Raw genomic sequence first — 24,061 nt, 5'->3', positions numbered from 1 at the left:
TTAGCTGTCAGAGTTCTAATTTGAGGATTTTGTTTCCAGTCATCACAAATTTGTAACCATGTCGTGATAAACTGTTTCTGTTCCCATTGTTTGAACATTATATATCCAGTTATAAAGTTCATATAAAGTTAAAAACTATTTTTGATCTGTAACCTAGAATAAGAAGTATTCAACCAATAATGCTGTATGATAGTAGTGTGAAAGAGTGTGAGATGGTGTGAGAATGTATAAAATGATTAATATGTATCTTCATTACTATTACTGATAATTATGTGAATATGAAAAAAGAATTAAAAAAAAGAAAGAAAAAAAGTTATAAAGTTCATATTACAACCTGCAATTTCCAGTCAACATTTCAGTAATATGCACATAGAATTGATACAATCTAGCTTGAAAACAAATACATGATTTCACAGTACATAGATGTACAGGAAAAAGGTGAAGATAAAATTAAGAGATGGGCAAACACAGACCCCTTGACATACCAGAGGTGGGATCAGGTGCTTAATCCACATGTAAATCATGGTATGTACTCAGACAAGTACTTAGCACTGTCTGTTCCATCTTTTTCTCATCTTAATCAAATCTTCACCTAATCATCTCTAATCAGTTAATATAGAAAGTCTTGAACCTCTGTCTAAATCAAAATACTTTGGTGATAGATTTCAAACCCTTTTAAAGGAATGATAAATTGTACCTTTTCATTCATAAGGCAGTGGAACACGAAGATGAACAATCCCTGGAAGCTGTTGAGAATGGTGAAGATGTAAGCCATCGTGACGGATTCCTCACTGATGAAGAGAATACCGAAGCCCCAGGTCAACCCCAGCAGAACCACTAAAATGGCTGCTCCCTTTACCCATGACCTGCAATCACAACCAAAGTTAACACAGAACAACAATGGGTTCAGTTTACCCACGACCTGCAATCACAACCAAAGTTAACACAGAACAACAATGGGTTCAGTTTACCCAAGACCTGCAATCACAACCAAAGTTAACACAGAACAATGGGTTCAGTTTACCCACGACCTGAAATCACAACCAAAGTTAACACAGAACAACAATGGGTTCAGTTTACCCACGACCTGCAATCACAACCAAAGTTAACACAGAACAATGGGTTCAGTTTAATCAATGGTTTCATAAACAAGCCCGCCCACATACACTCAGTCACATCACTGTATACACTCCGACTCTGTACAGAGGGGGATACAAAGCATTTCACAACTCCACTTGATTTCTTGTTTCATTCACTTAAATCCATACCATATTTAATATCCATATACCTTATATCACCGTGTCTTCAGTCCACATTACCGTATATACTCGCCTATAAGTCGGATTTTTGGGGGTCAATATTTGGTCCAAAACTCTATGTCCGACTTATAGACGCGTCCTAAGAAGATTGGTATTTTTCTGGGCGGCGTAACATAGTGTTTTTTTAAACAACTCCGACGATTATCATGGACTACCACACAAATGATTATTGTTCACAAATATCTAGACATATTGTATTGTTTATGTATTTTAAAATTATGTATAAAGTACAAGTATTTACATATTTTTATCTAGTTAAAAATTATTTACATACCGGTAACTAATACTTTCAATTCAACTAATCTATCGTTTATTGGTAAAATTGAATTACGAACCCGATTTAATATTGAAATATTCATATGTATACCGGCTGAAATATATTTCATAAAAGATTGAATATTGTTAATAGATAATTTAGATCATCATTCTGGACTCTTAAAAACTCTATTGTTGATACATTGAATTATACCGGAACCCCACAATAACTGCAAGGTGCGTGCCACTAAGTAAACATGGTGTCAGGTACTGGTAATTAGGAGACCATAATTGCGTAGGTAAACGAGGGATCATTACCCATAATAGATCAAGGGTTGCGTTCAAACCCCAAACAGATATGGCTTGGATATTGAGCACCTCATAATTATTAATTTCTCATAATATTTTTTGAAACATAGGTAAAAACACTAAAGCATTGACTTGAAATTGTCAACCGATTCTGACAAAAATTTGTACCGACTTATAAGCAGGTCAAAGGCAAATTCCTACAAAATAACCTTAAAAAATACAACCGACTTATAGGCGGACCGACTTATAGGCGAGTATATACGGTAATGTACACAATGTTTTTAAAAAGCAAGGACGTGATGTACTGACAGTCACCCATTGACATGTGATGTGCTGACAGTCATCCATGACATGTGATGTGCTGACAGTCACCCACTGACATGTGATTTACTGACAGTCATCCATTGACATGTGATGTGCTGACAGTCACCCACTGACATGTGATGTGCTGACAGTCACCCATGACATGTGATGTGCTGAGTCATCCATTGACATGTGATGTGCTGACAGTCACCCACTGACATGTGATGTGCTGAGAGTCACCCATTGACATGTGATGTCCTGACAGTCTTCCACTGACATGTGATGTGCTGACAGTCATCCATGACATGTGATGTACTGAGAGTCACCCATTGACATGTGATTTACTGACAGTCATCCATGACATGTGATGTACTGAGAGTCACCCATTGAGATGTGATGTGCTGACAGTCTCCCACTGACATGTGATGTGCTGACAGTCACCCACTGACATGTGATGTACTGAGAGTCACCCATTGACATGTGATGTACTGACAGTCACCCATTGACATGTGATTTACTGACATGTGATGTGCTGACAGTCTCCCACTGACATGTGATGTGCTGACAGTCTTCCACTGACATGGGATGTGCTGACAGTCTTCCACTGACATGTGATGTGCTGACAGTCACCCACTGACATGTGATGTACTGAGAGTCACCCATTGACATGTGATTTACTGACAGTCATCCATGACATGTGATGTACTGAGAGTCACCCATTGAGATGTGATGTGCTGACAGTCTCCCACTGACATGTGATGTGCTGACAGTCACCCACTGACATGTGATGTGCTGTCAGTCATCCATGACATGTGATGTACTGACAGTCACCCATTGACATGTGATTTACTGACATGTGATGTGCTGACAGTCTCCCACTGACATGTGATGTACTGACAGTCACCCATTGACATGTGATTTACTGACATGTGATGTGCTGACAGTCTCCCACTGACATGTGATGTGCTGACAGTCACCCACTGACATGTGATGTGCTGAGAGTCACCCATTGACATGTGATGTCCTGACAGTCTTCCACTGACATGTGATGTGCTGACAGTCATCCATGACATGTGATGTACTGAGAGTCACCCATTGACATGTGATTTACTGACAGTCATCCATGACATGTGATGTACAGAGAGTCACCCATTGAGATGTGATGTGCTGACAGTCTCCCATTGACATGTGATGTGCTGACAGTCTCCCACTGACATGTGATGTGCTGACAGTCTCCCACTGACATGTGATGTGCTGACAGTCTCCCACTGACATGTGATGTGCTGACAGTCTCCCACTGACATGTGATGTGCTGACAGTCACCCACTGACATGTGATGTCGCCCAATGACAAGAGCTACTTACGGGATTTGTCGTGTCGTGTGAGCTTTCTCGTCAGTCATTGCTGTGTTCTGACTGGCCCCTGAGTTGGAATCGTGTCTACAGAGAAGAAAGGGAGATAAGTGAAGGACAGTGAATCACCACAGAGAAACAAGAATTAAACAGGGTGACAGACCCAAAGATTCTGACATGTAAAACCAATCACCAAATAGAAAATACATCAGTGCAACCAGTTCTTGCAGTATATGTTTATAATGTAGAGGTGTAGAGAGGACTTACAGAATACTACTGCTAAACTTGGATCTTCCCTTGGCTAGAGCTAATGTGTTGGCATGTTTGTGCATCATGTAGACAGCAATACTCAACATGACAATGTTAAACAGGATCACAGCCAAGACAGGGCCCACAAATCCCCAAATCACTGCAGAACCAGCGTCCAGCCAGCAACTGAAATAAATCATGTTACAGCTTAAATCTCTGCAGAACCAGCATCAAGCCAGCAACTGAAATAAATCATGTCACAGCTTCATTTTGGTTGAAAAACTATGGCTAGTCTATCACATTTTACACACTGACATTAAGAACACATTTGAACACTTTCTTTACATGAATAATATTCCAACACAATGACTTCTACATACTGTCTCTCAGTTCCATATCCCGAGGGCTTGATCCCAGCTGTGACGGCAACAGCCACTAGCGGAACACCATAACCAAAGAGGTAGTACCACTTCCTGCGACTTCTCTCACCCTCAAACACCTCAATCAACATCACGTATATCTGGAATCCCTCAAGGCACATCCAGGCGAAGGCTGAGAGAAACAGGAAGTGGAGGACTCCTGCGATAATACCGCACACAATCTGAAAACAAACAAGGTATGTTATAGACTTAGCAAAAAGCCTTAACCTCTTATTATCATTGAGTAAAAAGACCTAATTATTAATGGAGTAATTGTGCTCCAATCATTGACCTAGGGATGACTTTGAAAGTTTCATTTTATGCTTTCAATTTTTTATTTTATTGCAATTCTATATTGAATTTATCTGTGACCCAAGTAAATTGGGAAGTGCTGTTGGGCTAGTGCACTATTTACTCTGTTCTGGGTGAGGGCTATGCCAATAGTGCACTACTTACTCTGTTCTGTGTGAGGGCTATGCCAATAGTGCACTACTTACTCTGTTCTGTGTGAGAGCTATGCCAATAGTGCACTACTTACTCTGTTCTGGGTGAGGGTTATGCCAATAACAAAGAGAATCTCCGCCATCATCAAGGACAGCACCAGGTTTTTGTGGATTGTATTTCGATCACATTGTAGATTCCTGAAATACAACATTTCTGTAACTATGTCATACAACCAGTATTTCTGTAACTATGTCATACACCAGTATTTCTGTAACTATGTCATACAACCAGTATTTCTGTAACTATGTCATACAACCAGTATTTCTGTAACTATGTCATACAACCAGTATTTCTGTAACTATGTAATACAACCAGTATTTCTGTAACTAAGCCACATAACCAGTTCTTCTGTAGCTATGTCATATGACCAGTTCTTCTGTAGCTATGCCATATGACCAGTTCCTCTGTAGCTATGTCATATGACCAGTTCCTCTGTAGCTATGTCATATGACCAGTTCTTCTGTAGCTATGTCATATGACCAGTTCCTCTGTAGCTATGCCATATGACCAGTTCTTCTGTAGCTATGTCATATGACCAGTTCTTCTGTAGCTATGCCACATGACCAGTTCTTCTGTAGCTATGCCATATGACCAGTGCTCTAAATCTTACTGTAGTCTTACACCTAAGTCTTACTGCAAGTGGTCTTAAAAGTTTTAAAGCAAGTTTCAATGACACTTTACTTACAAATAGAAAATGACTTACCTGAAGTAGGAGAATGTGATGAGGCTGAGGAGAAGGCAGATGATGGAAATAAAACACCCAAAGTAGGTAATGGTCATCAGGGCAAACTCATGTTCCTGTGACAACTGTCAATAGAAACGCAATTCATACAGCATAATTCATGTTCCTGTGACAACTGTCAATAGAAACGCAATTCATACAGCATAATTCATGTTCCTGTGACAACTGTCAATAGAAACGCAATTCATACAACATAATTCATGTTCCTGTGACAACTGTCAATAGAAACACAATTCATTTCATTCATACAGCACAATATGTCATTCATACAGCACAATATTTAACTCATACAGCACAATCTGTCGTTTAATTCATACAGCACAATATGTCATTCGAAACTAGTGAATCAACCTATTTCATCAAACATAGTATACACGTACATAATTTATCAGTATAACTTCTTCCTACCTGTGTTCCTGTAACGTCCATCAACACAGCGAAATTGGTGAGGTGAGAGCACTGACATGTGGTGTGGGTCTCGTTATAGGTCAGCCTCCAACAACCGGACGTGGACCACAGACTGTCTCTGTAAACGCAAAACCACAATAAAAACCAAACCTAGAGACCCCACAGTATAGTACATGTAATTAAAACACATCTTAATCATTAAAATCAAACTTAGACACCCCACAGTATAGTATTTAAAACACATCTTTATCGTTAAAACCAAACTTAGAAACCCTATAGTAATTAAAACACAACAACTTTATTATAAAATGAAGTCCATTTTTTTTATCAAACCACCTGAGGATGCTTGCATATTGATGACAAATCATGGCCCTGCTACTCTAAAGGAGAAGATTCTAAAGTTTTGGTTCCTATATATTCCAAACAAACACATTGATTCCCTATTGAGACTTCCACCCTAGACCTGGGAGCATTGGTTTCAACCGATCTGAATCTACACTTCCTGAGGATGTTTGTCTATTAACATGAATAATCATAGCCTAAGTGTTTGTAAGAAGATTTCTAAAGACTTTTTACTATATATTGAAAAACTTTGATTCCCTATGAATCTGCACTTCCTGTGGAAGCTTGAATATAAATATGGCTAATCATGGCTGTGCTGTTTTTGAAAAAAGATTTTAAAGAATGGTTACTATATATCCTAGTGTAAAGCTTTGATCCACTATTGTGGTCCCATCCTACCCCTAGGGTCTTCATTTAAACGAGTCTGAATCTACACTGATTAGGGGAGCTTTCACATAAATTTTGTGTTTTTTAAAAGATGCCACCATATTTTTCACTATTTCTTGAATATATCCTCTTTGGTATAATCCCTCATTTGAACTTTACTCATGGATACCTTATGGCAAGTTTGAAATTGGTCTAGTGTGTAAAGTTTAGGGACATATACAGAGAGACAGACAGACGCTATATAACAGTGAGCTAACAACGAAGGCTAAAAACCTTACAGTACTGAAATAAAAACAAAACCATTTCTATAAAAGACAAATCAGGAAACCTTAAAGCACATGAATTAAAACACCAAACTTTAATCATGAAAAGCAAACCTAAAAACTCAACAATCCAGCGATTAACATAAAAATCAATTTTCAAGAAAACCAACCTGGACAACTCAGAAATCCTACAGCAATTAAAATCAGAAAAAGTACTCTGCATTAAAAATATCAAATGATCTTACCTGAACTCCCAATAAGCACAGGTCGGAGATAGCGAGCCATGGAGACCCTACAAACAAACTCAAAATATCAATGGAAAATCATAACACTCAATCTCATTGTCAACATTAACTTTAAATTCTGTTTCACTTAAGGATGCTTTGTGCCAAGTTTGGTTGAAATTGGCCCATCAGTTTCTGAGAATTCATAATGTGAAAAGTTAATGATGATGACAGATGGCAAACTTTGATCAGACAACTCACAAGCTCAGGTGAGCTAAAAAGTGCACGAGATGTTAATCATTTATCTGACTGAATGAATAACATGTTCTATGAATTTAAATCAACAACTGTGAATTCATATATTTTCCTGAAGTACAATAGATTTTAAATATGACCCTGACCTGAGTGAATCTAAGGGTGAAGGTCACTGGTTTCTTGAGTATGGCTGACTTAGGAGACATTATGGAGGCCGACAAGATGTTACTATTAATGTAGGAAGTGTTATGTTTTGTTGTCATGAGTTCATCCATATTTTGGTAAACGAAGACAACAACCTTGGTGATTCCTGGAAGTATAAAAATCAACTCATGATAATTCACATTCAATTCTTTATAAAATTCACAAATCAAACGATAATCTCTTTGAAATTCTATTTGGTAAAACATTTTGCATCACGAATAATGCCAAGATTTTAGCAATCTGCTACCATAGTGGGTTGTTTTTTGTTTTTCGGGTGAAAATTGTGGCATCTGCAATTGTAATACATATTTTTGCAATAAAGATAAATCTGTATAGCAGTTGTTGATACATGTAGCAGTTTCTACTGGGTTTTTTTTTTTATGTCAGTTGTTCCTAACGAAAGACTCGGGCAGTAAAACGTTTTACAGATAAGTTAGCAATGCTACATTGACTATCAATTTTTATATTTTGGAACTCCATGTATAGATTAGTGATGCTGCGAGTTATTTCAGTGGAATATATTTGATTTATATGGCAGTACATACTCTGTACAGTTGCTACCATATCACAATAAACTTGCTTCGCATACCAAGTGGATCATAGCCTAGTCATCCACAGGTAACTATTACCCATGGAAACTTCATAGAAAAAGATGATTTAGATAGATGTGAAATTTCCCAGACACAGAAATCCTTACCTCCATCAGACATGGCCTCTATGTTCTCCATTGGGATTGTGATCTGGTCATCTTGCCATTTCTGGTCCTTGAATGAGGGGTAGGTCATGGCTGGCTGGTCCTTAGTGACCTTGACAGCTGACACCTCCATAACTGCAAAAACCAAAATAATACTAAGTCAAATCCATTCACAATCAATTCTTACAGCATGAAAAAATACTAAATTCTGAGGTCCCTTTAAAAAAGATAGCACATTTGTAAAAAAAATCTCTCATATGCAAGCATATCAATTTATATTCAGGAAATCCAAAATAAAATATCTGTACTGTTATATTCTTGTAAAGATGTGTACACAGACATGATAAACATACACAGATTCTCATTGGATGAAACAATAGATTCTTCTTCCTCCATGTTGTCTGCGATGTGGAAACCTGTGGTTTCCATGGAAACAAGGAAGGAAGCAGCAACTTGGGTTTTATTGTCGTCTGGAAGCTCCTCCCATGAAGTGGACTGTTTTTCTGACAAAATATTACTTCCCGTCTTGGCAATATCCTGTCAAACAATCCAAATCAAGTCTGTTATAGTTAATATTGACAAAGTAAATTTATGCACACCTTTGATATAATGACTAGGACTAAGATATCAAAGTGGAACTTATTTAAACGTATCTGGTATATTTTGGAATGGTGTGAATATATTTATTCTTTACTTTATAAAAAAAAATTGGTCAGAAATTAAAAGTGCCCAAAATTTCCATTTACTGACATACTAGTAGATATCATAAAGTCAGTTTTATTTATTCCTTCTTTTCCTAGAAAATTTCAACATATTACATCCCAACACCAAACTTGCCCAGTATATCACAAATGGACATTAAATGTCAAAGAAGTTTAATGTGATTACAGGCATCAAGACATCAAATGCTAACATTCAACTGAAAACCCACCTTAGTAAATTTTTCCAATTTTTGTCTTTTCTCCTTCTTGTTGAACGTACTTGGGATTTTAAAGCCCTGTCCCATTTTGGTAATGATGCCATTCATCTTTTTCAGGTCACCAGCTCCCAAACTGCGAGCCCCTGTCTCCTGTTTTAACTCATCAGCAATCTCTGCAATGTCACTGGAACTGGAAATCACCTGGAAATCAAAAATGCTGCAACTTTATGAAGCTGAATACTTAAACTGCCACATACACTAAACCTACAGACAGTAACTCTTTATACTGCCACATACACTAAACCTACAGACAGTAACTCTTTATACTGCCACATACACTAAACCTACAGACAGTAACTCTTTATTTTAAGTTGTAACAAAAATTGTCCAGGAATATTGTTTTTGGTGGTCAATTCAGAACAATAATACTACGGTAAGACGCTGCATCTAAAGAAATTTAAGTCATTTGTAAGATCTATAGCTAGGGAAGCATTCTATGCATGTTCCTCACTCTGAAGTATTATACCAGGCCAGGTTTCATCAGACCATTAATAGTCAATATAATTTCCAAATTATTCCAAAGAAAATGTACATTAATTTTTTGAAAAAAATCACTGCCTATAACCATGTGACACAAAAGGCATGAACATCCAAATTCAAATTATTATCAATGACAAGATCACATGACCCTATGATGCAAATCACCCCCCCCCCCCCATTCTAAATGGAAGAGGCATGATTTCAACATACATTTGGATCTTTGACATTTGATACTACTACCCTGAAATACTTTCTGGATAATTACATTTGTATCTTTGTCTCCACTTCTTTGACTTTTGATGCACACCTTGACTTACCCAGCATCAATGATTACAATGACTATTGACTTATCTAGTGATCAATGATTACAATGACTATTGACTTACCTAGTGATCAATGATATATACCACGTCTTTTCTTATGATAGATCTATCTCGTGATCAATGACTACATATATAATTGTTTTTTGGCTTACCTCACTATCGATTTTGTCCAACCAGGGCGACACACAGTTACTGGTGTCAGGGCGTCTACCCCGCCACCCGGTCCTCGTACATTTCCAGGACATCATCCCCAATTTATCATCTGGGCACGGCCTCTCGAGTTCTTGACCTACTTCTACTTGTTTCCAAATCACACCTAGGCTCTCCGTCTGGGGACAGAATTGTGGTATCCTCATAGTTGTCTTTTTGTTGGGAGCATCTAAGGAAAGGAAAATTGTGTGCAATACAACCTCTCTCAAAGTTGGCAGGTAGAAGGGAAAATAAATACTCACTGGTCCACTTATGAACTTTGAAGCTTTCTTATTGAATGAGCAAAAAAACATCATCACTGATATATCAGTAATTTCCCAAAACCTTTACTAAATGATCAAATGGGAAAATTCTTATAAAATGTAAATCATCATTTTACTTTGTAAAGGATATACCTATTTCTTTTACTTATTTAGGTAAATACCTAAAAACTAAATACATGTACATAAGGAGTGTCTGGTAAATATTCACCTGTGACAGGTAGTTGACATTTTGAGTCGTCTGGCCTCTTCCCCTGCCAGCCTGACCCTGTACACTTCCAGGTGATACGACCAATCCTCGGGGGGAGGCAGTTCATACTTGCCACATCCCCCTCTCTGGTGTACGGCCAAGTCCTTCCCTTATGATATATGGCATCACAGACCTGTCGCTGTGGAGCGGCGGTGGTGGTGGCTTTAGTGGTAGTAGTGGTTGTGGTTACAGTGGTAGCCGTGGTGGGCATTGGAGTGGTGGGTGAAGGTGATGGTGTTTGTGCTAAAACAAAATTAATATTCATCAACATTCAACAATAACTCATATCAGCTCCCAAGTTGCAAAACTGAGATGAGCTTAATTGTGATCTCGATCTCACTCAAAGTGAGGCTAAGCGAGAATTTGAAATTTTTTGTATCTATATTTTTATGTCACAAACTGTCCATAGATAACTTGATATTTGAGTTTTTAGACTTAAAACCATAAAACTCGGTAAAAACTTGTTTCTAGATGACACCTCAGTAAGAATAAAACAATGATTGTGAATGTATGTGTCTAAAGCCATAAGATTGTCACAGACTTCAACTAATCTAACGCTTCAAAAGAAAATGGCATTCTTTTTAAAAATATTACATTTTGCATTGGAAAACATGTAGCACATGTTTGCCTGGGTACCATTTTTATACCAACTGATACTGATGTACAAAATCTGATTGAGAAGTAGGAAAACATGTGCTCTACATTCTCTGAAACAATTTATGTTTCAAATTTGTCAATTTTTGGCCAGAAATGATGAAATTTTCATAGCTTCCTGTGAACATGGAATATGTCCTATATTAGAAATGATACTTTGCTTACCCTACCTACTTCTTTGCTAATGAAATTTCAAATTATCTACAAGCCTACTAAACAAACTGTGATTCAATAATTAATCTTTTTTTTTATTGTATACCACAATTATTCTTTGATTTAATGGCGACTCAGACATCATCATTTATTGTAAAAAGAAATCTAATCCTGCGATTTTTAATACTTGTCTTCAATTTGAATTTGAGTAGAAAAAGATTCCTATTCCTTGAGCTGCAGTCTTACCTGTGGGTTGACATTTATAGTACACCTGTAGGTATTTATAGGTACCCTTACAAGGGTCTCCAAACACCTCATTGGAAGCAGTGACCGTACATTTGGTGCGGCCATCACATCTAAAATTGCAAATGTAAGACTGTATCATTATATTCACCAAGAGTTTACAACAATATTATTAAGCCAGAACTCCTGTAACTATTACATGTCTCTATGTCAGACCCCTGTAACTATTACATGTCTCTATGTCAGACCCCTGTAACTATTACATGTCTCTATGTCAGACCCCTGTAACTATTACATGTCTCTATGTCAGACCCCTGTAACTATTACATGTCTCTATGTCAGACCCCTGTAACTATTACATGTCTCTATGTCAGACCCCTGTAACTATTACATGTCTCTATGTCAGACCCCTGTAACTATTACATGTCTCTATGTCAGACCCCTGTAACTATTACATGTCTCTATGTCAGACCCCTGTAACTATTACATGTCTCTATGTCAGACCCCTGTAACTATTACATGTCTCTATGTCAGACCCCTGTAACTATTACATGTCTCTATGTCAGACCCCTGTAACTATTACATGTCTCTATATCAGACCCCTGTAACTATTACATGTCACTATGTCAGACCCCTGTAACTATTACATGTCTCTATGTCAGACCCCTGTAACTATTACATGTCACTATGTCAGACCCCTGTATCTATTACATGTCTCTATGTCAGACCCCTGTAATTATTACATGTCTCTATGTCAGACCCCTGTAACTATTACGTGTCTCTTGGAATAATGATATCAGTTAGAGATCTGGCTTTAGTCAGATTGTGAGAATCTTAAAGTTCCGTGGAATAATTGTATATATGTACAGTTTATAACACACCTCTCTGCCACGATCCTCTTGGATTCTGGATGGATACATTTCACATTCCATTCCATGGATGCACCATGATTATTACAAGATCCAAGACTAAATCGCCCGTAGTTTGCACGTGAGATGCGGATGATTCCGTTTTTCTTTTCACAGTTGAGTTGCAGGAGACTGTTTTCACACACTAATGCCATACTTTCTGGTACGGCTGTTTCAGGTATGTAAGAAAAGGAACCTGTGCAAAGAACAATATCAGAATGTCAATGCATGGCAGCCTATAATTCACTTCCTGTAACAGGTAGGAAGAAAATACAATGGGTGATTGATTGTCCATATTGTTTAACGTCCCTCTTGAGAATTTTTCATGCATATGGAGATTTGTCACCATTGCGGTGAAGGGCTGCAAAATTTAGGTCCAAGAAAATGTTCAGCGCTGATAATGCCCTTTGTGCAGGGAGGGATCTTTATTGTGCCACACCTGCTGTGACATGGGGCCTCGGTTCTTGCGGTCTCATCCAAAGGACCACCCCATTTAGTCGCCTCTTACGACAAGCAAGGGGTACTGAAGACCTATTTTAACCCGCATCCCACAGAAAATGTAACAATTAAAACACTGTTAATTCAAATTGTGATCATTTGATTATTCATGTCAAAGCTCTTCCTCCCTACTTATATGATCAGTCCTCAATGGGGTAAGTTATCTTAAACTCGTACAGTGATTATCAATTTGAATTAACTGTTGATGAGTTCACTCAATGGGGTAAGTTATCTTAAACTCGTACAGTGATTATCAATTTGAATTAACTGTTGATGAGTTCACTCAATGGGGTAAGTTATCTTAAACTCGTACAGTGATTATCAATTTGAATTAACTGTTGAGTTCATTAATGGGGTATACATTATCTTAACCTTATCATTTGCAATATGAAATTTCCCTGTGTTACATTTACAAATTGTTAATATTCAGTTGATGTGAATGTTTTAATATATGGTTGTGTTGTTAATATTGTCATAATAGTGGGCACTCTCTACCCATCATGCACCATACTAATAGTGGGCACTCTCTACCCATCATGCACCATACTAATAGTGGGCACTCTCTACCCATCATGCACCATACTATACATCTGATCAGCATCATCACAGTAACCACACCAAACTGTTGGTTAATCTAATGGCCAAAAATGGTTGCATATTAGTGTTATAATAAGTCTAACAAGTAATATGTAATGAGGATGTTACGCAAGTTACACAATAGTTACCCACTGTACAATCAGAACAATTCACTTCTGTCATTTTGTTGTCATGCATACACCATATGAACATGACTGTCATTTTTCATCCGACTTTCCCTGAATGTCAAGCTTAATTTCAAATTCTATTTTCTATTCGTTCTGGCCAGCAGGGGGTGTTAATGAATGATTGTTCATCAAAACTGAGACGGTCACTTCATGACAGCTCCAACCATAAAATCATTGATTTTTCAGGAAAGCTCTCCCCAAGAAAATACAAATATCCTGTCTACGTTCCACTTCTCATTCAATATTAACTTGTAGCAACTCAATTTTCTTTTATCACACTGCATGCAGCCATATACAGAATTTCAGACAAAATCCTTAATTGTTAAGAAACTCAGAAATAATTGAGCCTTCAAATTCTCAACTCAAATAGTATGTGTACATGTTTTAATTTTTTTAATATGAAAAATTATTGAGCAATAGCTCGGTGAACATGAAGTCGGCAGAGTTTACGGTGAAATGGAGCTGAATTAAATTTGAAGGGGGAGTCAGTCGTCTGTGAAAGAGGCCATAAACACCTTCATGGATATCTTCTTCCTTATGCGTTGGTTCGTATAAAACATTCCTGACTAAATTCAGACTAGCCCACTTTCTTCTCATAGATATTTAAATATTTAACATTGTCATATTCCATTTCAGAATATCAATATAATACACATACCACACCTGCTACATAAAATATGTATCAAGTTTCTTATTTCTGTCTCTGTTTACAGGTACACATACCAGATAGATTTAGAGCCCCAGTAAAACTGAATTAATGATCAGGAATGTTCACAAATGTTAATTCAGAAACATGCCTATATTGTACCCGCAGCTTGAAATAAATAATTCAGCATGATGTAACAGGGTCATGTAAATAGCATTAAGTGTGGTGATTGATCTGTGGTGAATTCATCAAACTCCATTATGTAACTGTGTAAATTTTGTTATGTTTTTGTTGTTTGTTTTTTTAATGCTAAATGAATCATACTGAGTGGGATGAAAACCATCATATGTAATCAGTCATTCTGATGATAAGTCAGAGATATCTGCGCTAAACCTTTTGTCTATATTCTGCGTAAGTCAGAGAGAGTCTATGCTATATGTATCAGATAAGCCTTTTGTCTATATTTGGTTACACAAAATTTCCATGTTTCGCATTATGCAGTCATAAGAATCAAACAGTGAGACACAAAAAGCAAGTCTTTTCATGTGATGTAAATTAAAGGACACAACGTATGTTTCTAAACTTTTTCATTTTTTCAGCAAAATTAATTCTTTTTATGCCTAAAACTACTTTAAATTTGTTTTTAATGAAATATTTTGCGTAGTTTTCAAGTTTGAAAGAGAAAAATTCAAATCTTGTGATATGCATATTTACTTTCGCTATTTTACGCGCCATTATGTGTGATGTCATATGCGCCCTCGGGATTAAAAACATCTATTAGCCATTTCATAAACAGATTAGATTTAATCGACAAAAAACCAATTATCATGTTAACGGCTTGTAAATAATATTGCATTAAGATGTTTTGTGCCATTTAAGGCAGCGCTGCAAGTCTCATTTGCTATCAGGTCACTAAATGGCGACCTAGAAATATTTCTGGTCGCCATTTTCAAAATTTCTACTCGCCATGGTAAAAGATTTTGTAAATAAGACTTACAAGTTTTTTTAAATTTGAATATCTTTCAAGAAAAAAAGCGACACCCATACAATTCATGCGTTTTGTTTGTTTTATTTTTTAACTGAATTGAAATGTGCTGTGAAACATGCTGGATGCTAACAAATCAAGTATTTACTCAGGCAAAAGTTGTATTGCACTGGGCCATCCTGTATATTTTACAGTATGCTTTTGGGAAAACCAGCCTTCCACACAAGAATTTGTTTTAAAGTCCTCAATAAGTGGGTCTTCACTGCTTATACGAATAAGAGCTTCTACTGTTGTTGGATCTTAATTTTGCTGAACAATCAGTGCCAGCATCAATAAGAACACCACATCCCGAGTTTGTAATTGTCTGCGAAAATTAGCAGGAACAGTTGCCCCGCTCGACTTACTGCTAATAATGCAGTCACAGACAGACGTGTCTCTTACTGTTTCCATGAATGGTCACACTTCCATGTTTTAAAGATGTACACCCGGTCGTGGCAAAATCTGACAATGGGTGTCCAGAATTGGTGGACGTTGCTGGCTGATTGGCCTCACAAATTCTGCAAAACATTTTGCCATCTCTGTATAACAACCACGAAAATTCCTTCAACCATTTCAGGACTGGGGTTCTTCCTTTACTTTTGCATTTCTCTTTAGACACAGCTACGTCATCTATAAATGCAGAACTTTCTCCGTGTGATTCTTGAATTTCTTTGTTAAATGTACTAGGCTGAGGTTTCTGCTTTTTACTACTGATAAATCCAAAGTGCTCTAATTCTCGTTTTCCCGCCATCTTGATTGGTTTCAAATGCTGCTTTGACCAAGACTGAAAAATATCTATTCAGACCTCCAATCCTGATCATAAAATTTTACTGGATGCCCAAATTTTCTCCACTTGCAAAAATGCGACTTAATTATAATCTGTATTAGCAAAATCGATTTTCTGCTCGCAAATGTGACCGTTTTACTCACAACTTGGAGCACTGTAAGGGTGTACTAGTTCATTTAGACTGAGTATTTTTCAATTTTTCGAAGGAAAGTATGAGAAAAAAGACATGGTTGTTGGAGCAAGAACTTTATCTTTAAAAAAACACCCAGTCACTTTTGTCCATGTACTTTAATTTTCAAAAACCGCTTGGACAGAGACCCAGATAAACTGCGAGAAAATGGATATAACGAAGCTAAGCACCGCTATGCCTACAGCATATACATTCTGTTCTGGTCTTCAAATTCAATACACACTCGGATCTGTTGAGTTTCACCTTGTAACAACATATACAATGTAACTTGTGCTCCCAGTTTCTACCAAATGGTAGATCGACTTACAAAATTTTTAAAGATACGAAATGATTGAACTTTTAATCATAAATGATAAAATATTGTATTTCCTAACTTTAAATTGAATTATAAAATTATGCATTATTGAACTTGTAACATCTTTTAAAAGAGCATGTCAGTAGACCTATAACGCCGTGCTCCCACTTCTTAACGACGTGCAGATCACAATTCAAAAATAATAATACGATTGCTTTATACTAATAAAATATTGTGATTTCCACTTTAAATTTGATTATTTTTATTGATTTTTGTTGTTTTTGTTTTTCAAAAATGCACACGTGACAGTACCTTGGTCTAGTTGCCAACAATGTAACGCATCATAATTTGTCTAATCTAAAAATAAATAATAATTGCACTGTTTATTTTAGAAAAACAGCACCAATTACAGATGTATAAAGGAAAAACATTACCAAATAGTGTGTAGACAGTGACCCATATATATCAAACATTATTTACTCGCTATATTGCCGATTTCATACTCACTTTCCTCGCTATATTTGGGTATTTACATCCCTATTCGTATGCACTGGTGGCTAAAACATTTAAGACTAGGAAAATTTGTCAACATCGATTTAAATTAGGTCCCTAAAAGCTCAGTCTTTAATAATAACTCGCACTACTTTCACAATCAGTTGATCGAAGAAGGGTGCATTTGACGTCCCTGTACCAAGTGACTATAACCTAACTAATTAACGAGACTTTTTGAAATCAAGGCTTAAATTTAAATCCGTATTATTGCTATTTATCACAATATTTCTGTGAACTAACTATTAGAATTAATTACTATAAGCATAAGAAAGACAAAATACATATAATTTTGTATACTTTGGAAACATGCGATGTGTCCTTTAAGCGAAATCTATAATGCAAAAAGTGCTTTCTAAAGATCTTAATTGTCCTTTGATTTTGAAATCACATCTACAGATGCCTACTGCTCAGGTGGCCCAGTAAATTACTAGCAAAGGAAAAATAACACAATGTCATTACGGCTGACTTCCAATGGAAAAATAAAAATCAGTATCAATATATTCTTTGTGTGTCAGTTTGTAACTTTATAAACATCAGTATTGATAATATATACTTTATCTGTCTGTGTATCTGTAACTATAGATATCAGTATTTTTTATATTCTTTGTGTGTCTGTAACTTTATAGATATCAGTAACAATATATTCTTTGTCTGTCTGTGTGTCTGTAACTTTATAAATATCAGTATTATAATGTATTCTTTGTGTGTCTGTAACTTTATGAATATCAGTATTGATATATCCTTTGTCTGTCTGTGTGTCTGTAACTTTATAAATATCAGTATTACTGTATTCTTTGTCGGTAGTACAGTATAATGATTACAATATAAATCTACTATCTAGACCTCAAAATATAGTAACAATAAATAATACAAAATTTTTGAAAATTCTATTTGTGAACTTTATACACTTTCATCTCGTATTCAATTTAGACCTTTTAGATTTTTGTGTTCATAAACCTACATAAAAGTGCTGTCTAAAATATGTGGCTCAAATTCTGTGCATACACTAGGGCAAACCAAGGTCCTCACACATAAATCTAAGTGATGATAAGATACTTCAAGACTTCTTACATATGGTATACAGTTTATAAGATTTTCCTTCATTTAGTTTTACACTAGGGACCATAAAAGACTGTCATCATTTATACCCCCTTTGACTTTCTATAACTGACTGTCGAAACTGCTGCAGTTTAAAATCTCATATCTCAAAATTATAAACAAAGTACGTATTACAGTGTTGTTAGCAGAAACCCCACACATCTATTCATGTCTTTTATACCATGGTTGGTTTTGTTTTTTTATTTGAGCTTAATGTGTCTCATACTTCACAATGCAATGTCTAGCTAATCATAACTTTTTGTAGTTTATCAGTTTTCTATTATCTTGAATAACCACATGACGGTATTATTTTTCGCACATGAATAATGACCGATGTCTACAAAATCACAGATATTGATTTAAAGACAAACAACAAAGTCCTGGATGTGACATACCTGTGGTCGAGGAAACCAGCAAAACCAACCACAGCAGAAACACACAGACTCCTGTAGGTGACATCTTGGCCCCAGACAGTCCAATCTCACATCTTTATATAACAGTCATTGAATCTGAAACATTACAAAGTCTCCATGTTATTATTATGGCATGTTTAATGACAGCCAGCATTCCCCGCTCGTTAGTGGTCGACAAATCCATGTAGCTATGTATATTTCACAATTACTGGGAGATCTGCAAAAATCAATACTGGGTGGTGTGTCCTGACACTGAGGGAACAGGGGGCATCCAAATCTAATTATAGATAATCCCCAACACACATTTCACTTCTAATCATTATTGTCATAATTACGTAAATCTGCATTTAGAGCTGTTGAAATCTACATGTACGAATAAACTTCGGGCATGATTTTGACCTATACAATCAGCAGTGAATTTGTAAAAAAAAAAAAAAACAACCAAAAAAACCCCACTGTCATTACAAATGTGACTGGCAGCCCAATTTACAGTACATTGTACTAACAAACAATCTCAGTACATTGTACAAACAATCTCAGTACATTGTACTAACAAACAGTCTCAGTACATGTACTAACGGCCTCAGTACATTGTACTAACAAACAGTCTCAGTATATTGTACTAACAAACAGCCTCAGTACATTGTACTAACAAACAGTCTCAGGTTGTGGTCTTTGACATTTTCATAACACACACAAGTTTACTTCAGCTCCAACTATGAATAATATTTTATCCAAATAAAATACTGGAGTGGTGAAAAATTATCAGATTAAAGATTTAAATAAATATCTCGTATTAATACAGGCATAAAATAAACTTTTAAACTAAACTCAGAGACTGTTGCATTTTATTCATGTGCAGAATCAAAGGTACATTAGTTGTCTAAAACATGATCTGTTTATCTACATTTGGTCAATGACATTAAAAAAAGACACATGTGAAATCTCAAAATATTTACACAAAAGATTTGGAAAACAAATTCAAAACATGGCATATATATAGGCATTTAAATTGGTGTTTTCACACACAACTAAATCTCCATGACATTGAAAACAAATGTCACTCATAATAATGAAAATCTGCTAATACCTGCATTATTTTCTAAGGCAAAAAAAGTTATGCAAAATTACCTTTCACCTAAACATCTTAATGACTCCAATTTGGAAAAAATACAGTCAAATTGTACTTGATTTCGCTAATCCATAGCACACTTGATTAATGACAATTAAAATGTTTCCTTTGAGGATTTCCTGCCATTTCTGAGAACTGTTGTCTACTAGAATCAAGTGACGTAGATCTACTGATTAGCTAATGAGTTAATTTACTGAGGGGCATCTCTCTATGTACATAACTGTCTGAGATTTCACTGTCGAGCCAATCAATGGTCAGGGTTTGACCGTCATCTGCCGCAGCAGACAGATGGTTGGGATCAATAGGTATGTCAACGATATTTACACACATCTTTAGTTCCCACGTCTCTCGCTTTTTTTCCTGTCAATTAGTCAGCGATATTAGTGATATTAATTATCTCAGGTATAGGTGAAATTTGTAGTTGTCAATAATCCACTGCAGCTCTCGCTGATAAAGAGAAGCCGTAATAGACTTCCGACAGACAAATTAACGGTATTTCTGGAACATTAGATCACTGAGATAACAGTCATTATTTATTCCTGATTTATTTACCTATTCCTGATGGGGTTACCTGAAAAGGTGTGGAATTATTGAAAATATGATTTTTAAGTACAAAAGATTTGGTACTTAAATGCAAAATTGTTTAACAATTGTTTAGCCACTAAATGCTTTTAACATAAATCCATAATGCATTATATCTAATTTCTACTGAAAAAATAAAAATCCATAATTCAATTGTTGAAAAAACTTTGGGAGATAAAAAGAAGGTTTTCCGATGCTACTAATAGTAAGCGCATTAAGCCAAGGTACTGTTTAGACCAATGCAGAATCAATTAAAAACTAACACCATGAGATCTAGATATCGTTAAGTTGTACCAGATGCTTCCGCAATGCAATTGAATAATTAATGTCACAGGTCTCCATTAACTAAAATCAATTGAGCGAATAAAATTCAGCATCAGATTAAGAATATCATAATCTTCTAATGTAAATCAATTGAGTGAATAAAATACAGCATACATTATAGAATGTCAATTTTCTACCGTAAATCAATTGAGTGAATAAAATAAAGCATCAGATTAAGAATATCATAATTTTCTACTGTAAATCAATTTAATGGCGGACATATGAATAGAGTCAATTGAGCAATCAGATAAAGAATATCATAATTATTTAATGTTTAAACTAAACCTTCCCAGTGAATGGATATCTACAGCTGCATGAGGAAAAATTCCATTTATTACTGGACATCTCTGAATGAAAAATATATATAATCCCAACGAAGCATTTCAATATTCCAAATACACTGCACAGTAATTAAATAACAAGAGACCCATGAGCCGCATTGCTCACCTGAGCTGTTACACTCCCCTATAAATTTAAGCTTCAAACCCTTAATGTCACCCCCTCCACCCATCTGACACTCTACAGCGGTCTTAATTGGTCTGAACAAACCTGACTCTACACTTTATAAGGATGCTTGCATTTTAATTTGAAAAAGAAGTTGTAGTATGTTTCTGTATAAGACTTTAGACCTTACTGTGGCCCTGCTTGGGACCTTGTGGTCATAATTGTGAATAAACACCATCTAAACTACATGAGGAGGATTGCAAATCAATCTGTGTAGTCCTCTGGGGGGAAATTGGGAAGACCAGAAATATCACTGCATTTGTATTTAACACTACATCTCTGCAGATTAATTGACACAATGCACCTTCGTGGTTCTTCAGAGGGTGATTGTGAAACAGGTTTTTTTTAATATATTCCTATGTAAAACTTTAAACATATTGTGGTTATTGAGAAGAAATCAAAAATGTGAAAAGTGAACAGTCTGATGATGATCAGAAAAATTCCCTTGCACTTTCTGCTTTAGGTAAAAATTAAATATCACACAACAGTGGAAAGTAAAGTAGCCTGATCTTCTGAAGGAAGTATTGTCAGTTTTAACTAAATCACGCGTTTCTGCAATTTATTCTTCCCTTCATATTAAATGCCCAAACACTTAAGAGGCAGGAGGTGAATTTTATCATTATTATCACACAAGTTTTAAGTTCAATTGGCATGTTGTTAACATAGGCCTACTGGTGATTTAGTACTGACCATGAAACATGAAATACTGCTGTTTGCAGCATCAAGGCAAGAGCTCAGAGGGTCAAATAAATGAGCTAATAACTACACAATCTTGTTAGATGAATTGACCAAAGTTCTGGGTTCGATAAAACCTTGTGTCAGCTATATGATTAATATCTATTACACTAGCTCTTGCATTTATAGTTCATTACACTCATCAACAGTACCATATACTAACACCGTACCAATTAAATAGTTGAGTGGGTGACACTTATACATTGACAAGGTCCATGCACCATCAACCAATTGAAAAACTGTTCTTACTTATTGCCCAATGTTCTCTGTATGTCAAAGGTCTGCGGTCAATAATTTTTATGTTGACTGGGATTTTCTAAAACTTGGAGACATGTTTATTTTCAAATCTTTTTTTCACTTGTCATTGGGATCTTAAATATAGAAAGCTGATCTTGAAAAGTTGAGATAGGTCAGACTTAGTTTGACCATGTAGGTGGTTAAAATGAAGGAATATATACTGTATAAGATTTGAGAAAAAGAAGCAAGAGTAGCTTCAGGGAGATAACTCTGCAATCAGTAACTAACAAGACATAGGTATATTATGAAATTTTCCTTGTAGTGTTCACTTAAACTGACTCAAACAAAATTACAAACACTCTGACACTCAAGAGTATTAACAATTCCGAGATTAATCGATCAATAGCAATAGGAAATGTTCTGACCACAGGATTGGTGCATGTGCAGTGTCGCATTAACAGTGAGACTACACTAGGAGATCTCTGTAATAAATTAATACTTTCTTTTTATTGTGTATAACAGAAATACAGAAAGAGAGCTATATATATAGTCCTACATATTGTAATTTCACGGTAGTCTATCTTACAGTATTATCTTAGATACATGTCATTATTTTTTTTTCGAACATTTAGAATGATGCTCATCAAAAGTATCAGTTTTATGAAATCAATAGAAATATTTTGTGGATTGTACAGGACTCGGGATTTACCACTCTGAGTGCACGTTTAGATTTAGACAATCTGACCACAAGACAGTAAAAGACCCAGAAGTCTAGGTGGGGCACGGACTGAATGATAGTACATATATGTACACGCAGTCCAGCCATCGATCAGCCTGTAAATGATGATTTTCAGCACCTTTATTCCTGTCATCGCCATAACGGAATATCCATTCTTTATAAATAATCCCAGCTCACAATTGGGCCTACCGAGGGTTCCCCGATGTCTGACGACACCGATATTCTATGGCCACTTCGGGGGCAGTCAATGGACACCTTACCTTCAAAACGACAGTGATATCCTACACGATACAATATTCTTAATGGCCTTGGGTCAGCTCAAATCACTTTTTATTTTAATGGGTAGTCCACACCGGAAACACAGATAACTTCTAAACATTCACGCATGGAATGTCACTGATCCGTTTGCCTACCTGTGTACGTCACTTTTCACGCGTGAATGCGCGGCGAGTCATTTCGGGACCACACGAACTGCCTTATACAGCGTCGAGTCTGATAAAGCGCATGAGCTGTTGATTTATATAAACAACGTCCAATTGCATGAAATATTGATTATTTGACCACTGTGTACGAACATCGAACAGACGGTCAATTTCCCACACGTCACTGGACGAAGTGCAATGTTAATAATAAGAGAAAAGCTGAGATCGCTGTGATCATTTTAGTGTCTGTTTAATTACTTGTGCTTTATTTCATTTTTCTTTTTCCATCTCATTAACGGTCCATAAAAAACTCTCAATCAATTCTTGAATTGCACTATTAAAAAACATTATGTTACAAAAGTTACGTGTAAATGTATTAAACATAAAAGTATCATCGGGTGGACTAAATATTTGTAAGATTTAATTAAAC

General features: G+C 36.1%; 1 protein-coding gene across 7 annotated transcripts in view; it reads right to left on the bottom strand.

The window, feature by feature from the left end:
- The window catches only part of LOC125667894 (adhesion G protein-coupled receptor L3-like), a 28,727-nt gene that overhangs the window by 3,238 nt on the left and 1,428 nt on the right, over nucleotides 1-24,061 (bottom strand). The window contains exons 1-18 of one of the 7 annotated variants that reach the window (XM_048901568.2): nucleotides 23,470-23,655; nucleotides 18,939-19,052; nucleotides 12,663-12,885; nucleotides 11,785-11,894; nucleotides 10,693-10,974; nucleotides 10,164-10,390; nucleotides 9,161-9,349; nucleotides 8,583-8,766; nucleotides 8,233-8,364; nucleotides 7,478-7,641; nucleotides 7,098-7,144; nucleotides 5,861-5,978; nucleotides 5,414-5,517; nucleotides 4,745-4,847; nucleotides 4,168-4,388; nucleotides 3,806-3,973; nucleotides 3,551-3,625; nucleotides 698-866 (exon numbers count right to left, since the gene is read on the bottom strand). In XM_048901568.2, coding sequence (XP_048757525.2) covers nucleotides 698-866; nucleotides 3,551-3,625; nucleotides 3,806-3,973; nucleotides 4,168-4,388; nucleotides 4,745-4,847; nucleotides 5,414-5,517; nucleotides 5,861-5,978; nucleotides 7,098-7,144; nucleotides 7,478-7,641; nucleotides 8,233-8,364; nucleotides 8,583-8,766; nucleotides 9,161-9,349; nucleotides 10,164-10,390; nucleotides 10,693-10,974; nucleotides 11,785-11,894; nucleotides 12,663-12,885; nucleotides 18,939-19,002 — 2,580 coding nt within the window. In that variant the 5' untranslated portion in view covers nucleotides 19,003-19,052; nucleotides 23,470-23,655. Of the gene's footprint in view, nucleotides 1-697; nucleotides 867-3,550; nucleotides 3,626-3,805; nucleotides 3,974-4,167; nucleotides 4,389-4,744; nucleotides 4,848-5,413; nucleotides 5,518-5,860; nucleotides 5,979-7,097; nucleotides 7,145-7,477; nucleotides 7,642-8,232; nucleotides 8,365-8,582; nucleotides 8,767-9,160; nucleotides 9,350-10,163; nucleotides 10,391-10,692; nucleotides 10,975-11,784; nucleotides 11,895-12,662; nucleotides 12,886-17,205; nucleotides 17,251-18,938; nucleotides 19,375-20,087; nucleotides 20,376-23,327; nucleotides 23,391-23,469; nucleotides 23,656-24,061 lie in introns of those variants that run through there. The other 6 variants (XM_056164043.1, XM_048901571.2, XM_048901570.2 and 3 more) reach the window with 6 other exon arrangements.

This window comes from Ostrea edulis, chromosome 4, assembly GCF_947568905.1.
Source record: "Ostrea edulis chromosome 4, xbOstEdul1.1, whole genome shotgun sequence".
NCBI lineage: Eukaryota > Metazoa > Mollusca > Bivalvia > Ostreida > Ostreidae > Ostrea > Ostrea edulis.
The sequence above is the reverse complement of the archived record's forward strand: the minus strand, read 5'-3'. Positions and strand labels throughout refer to the sequence as shown.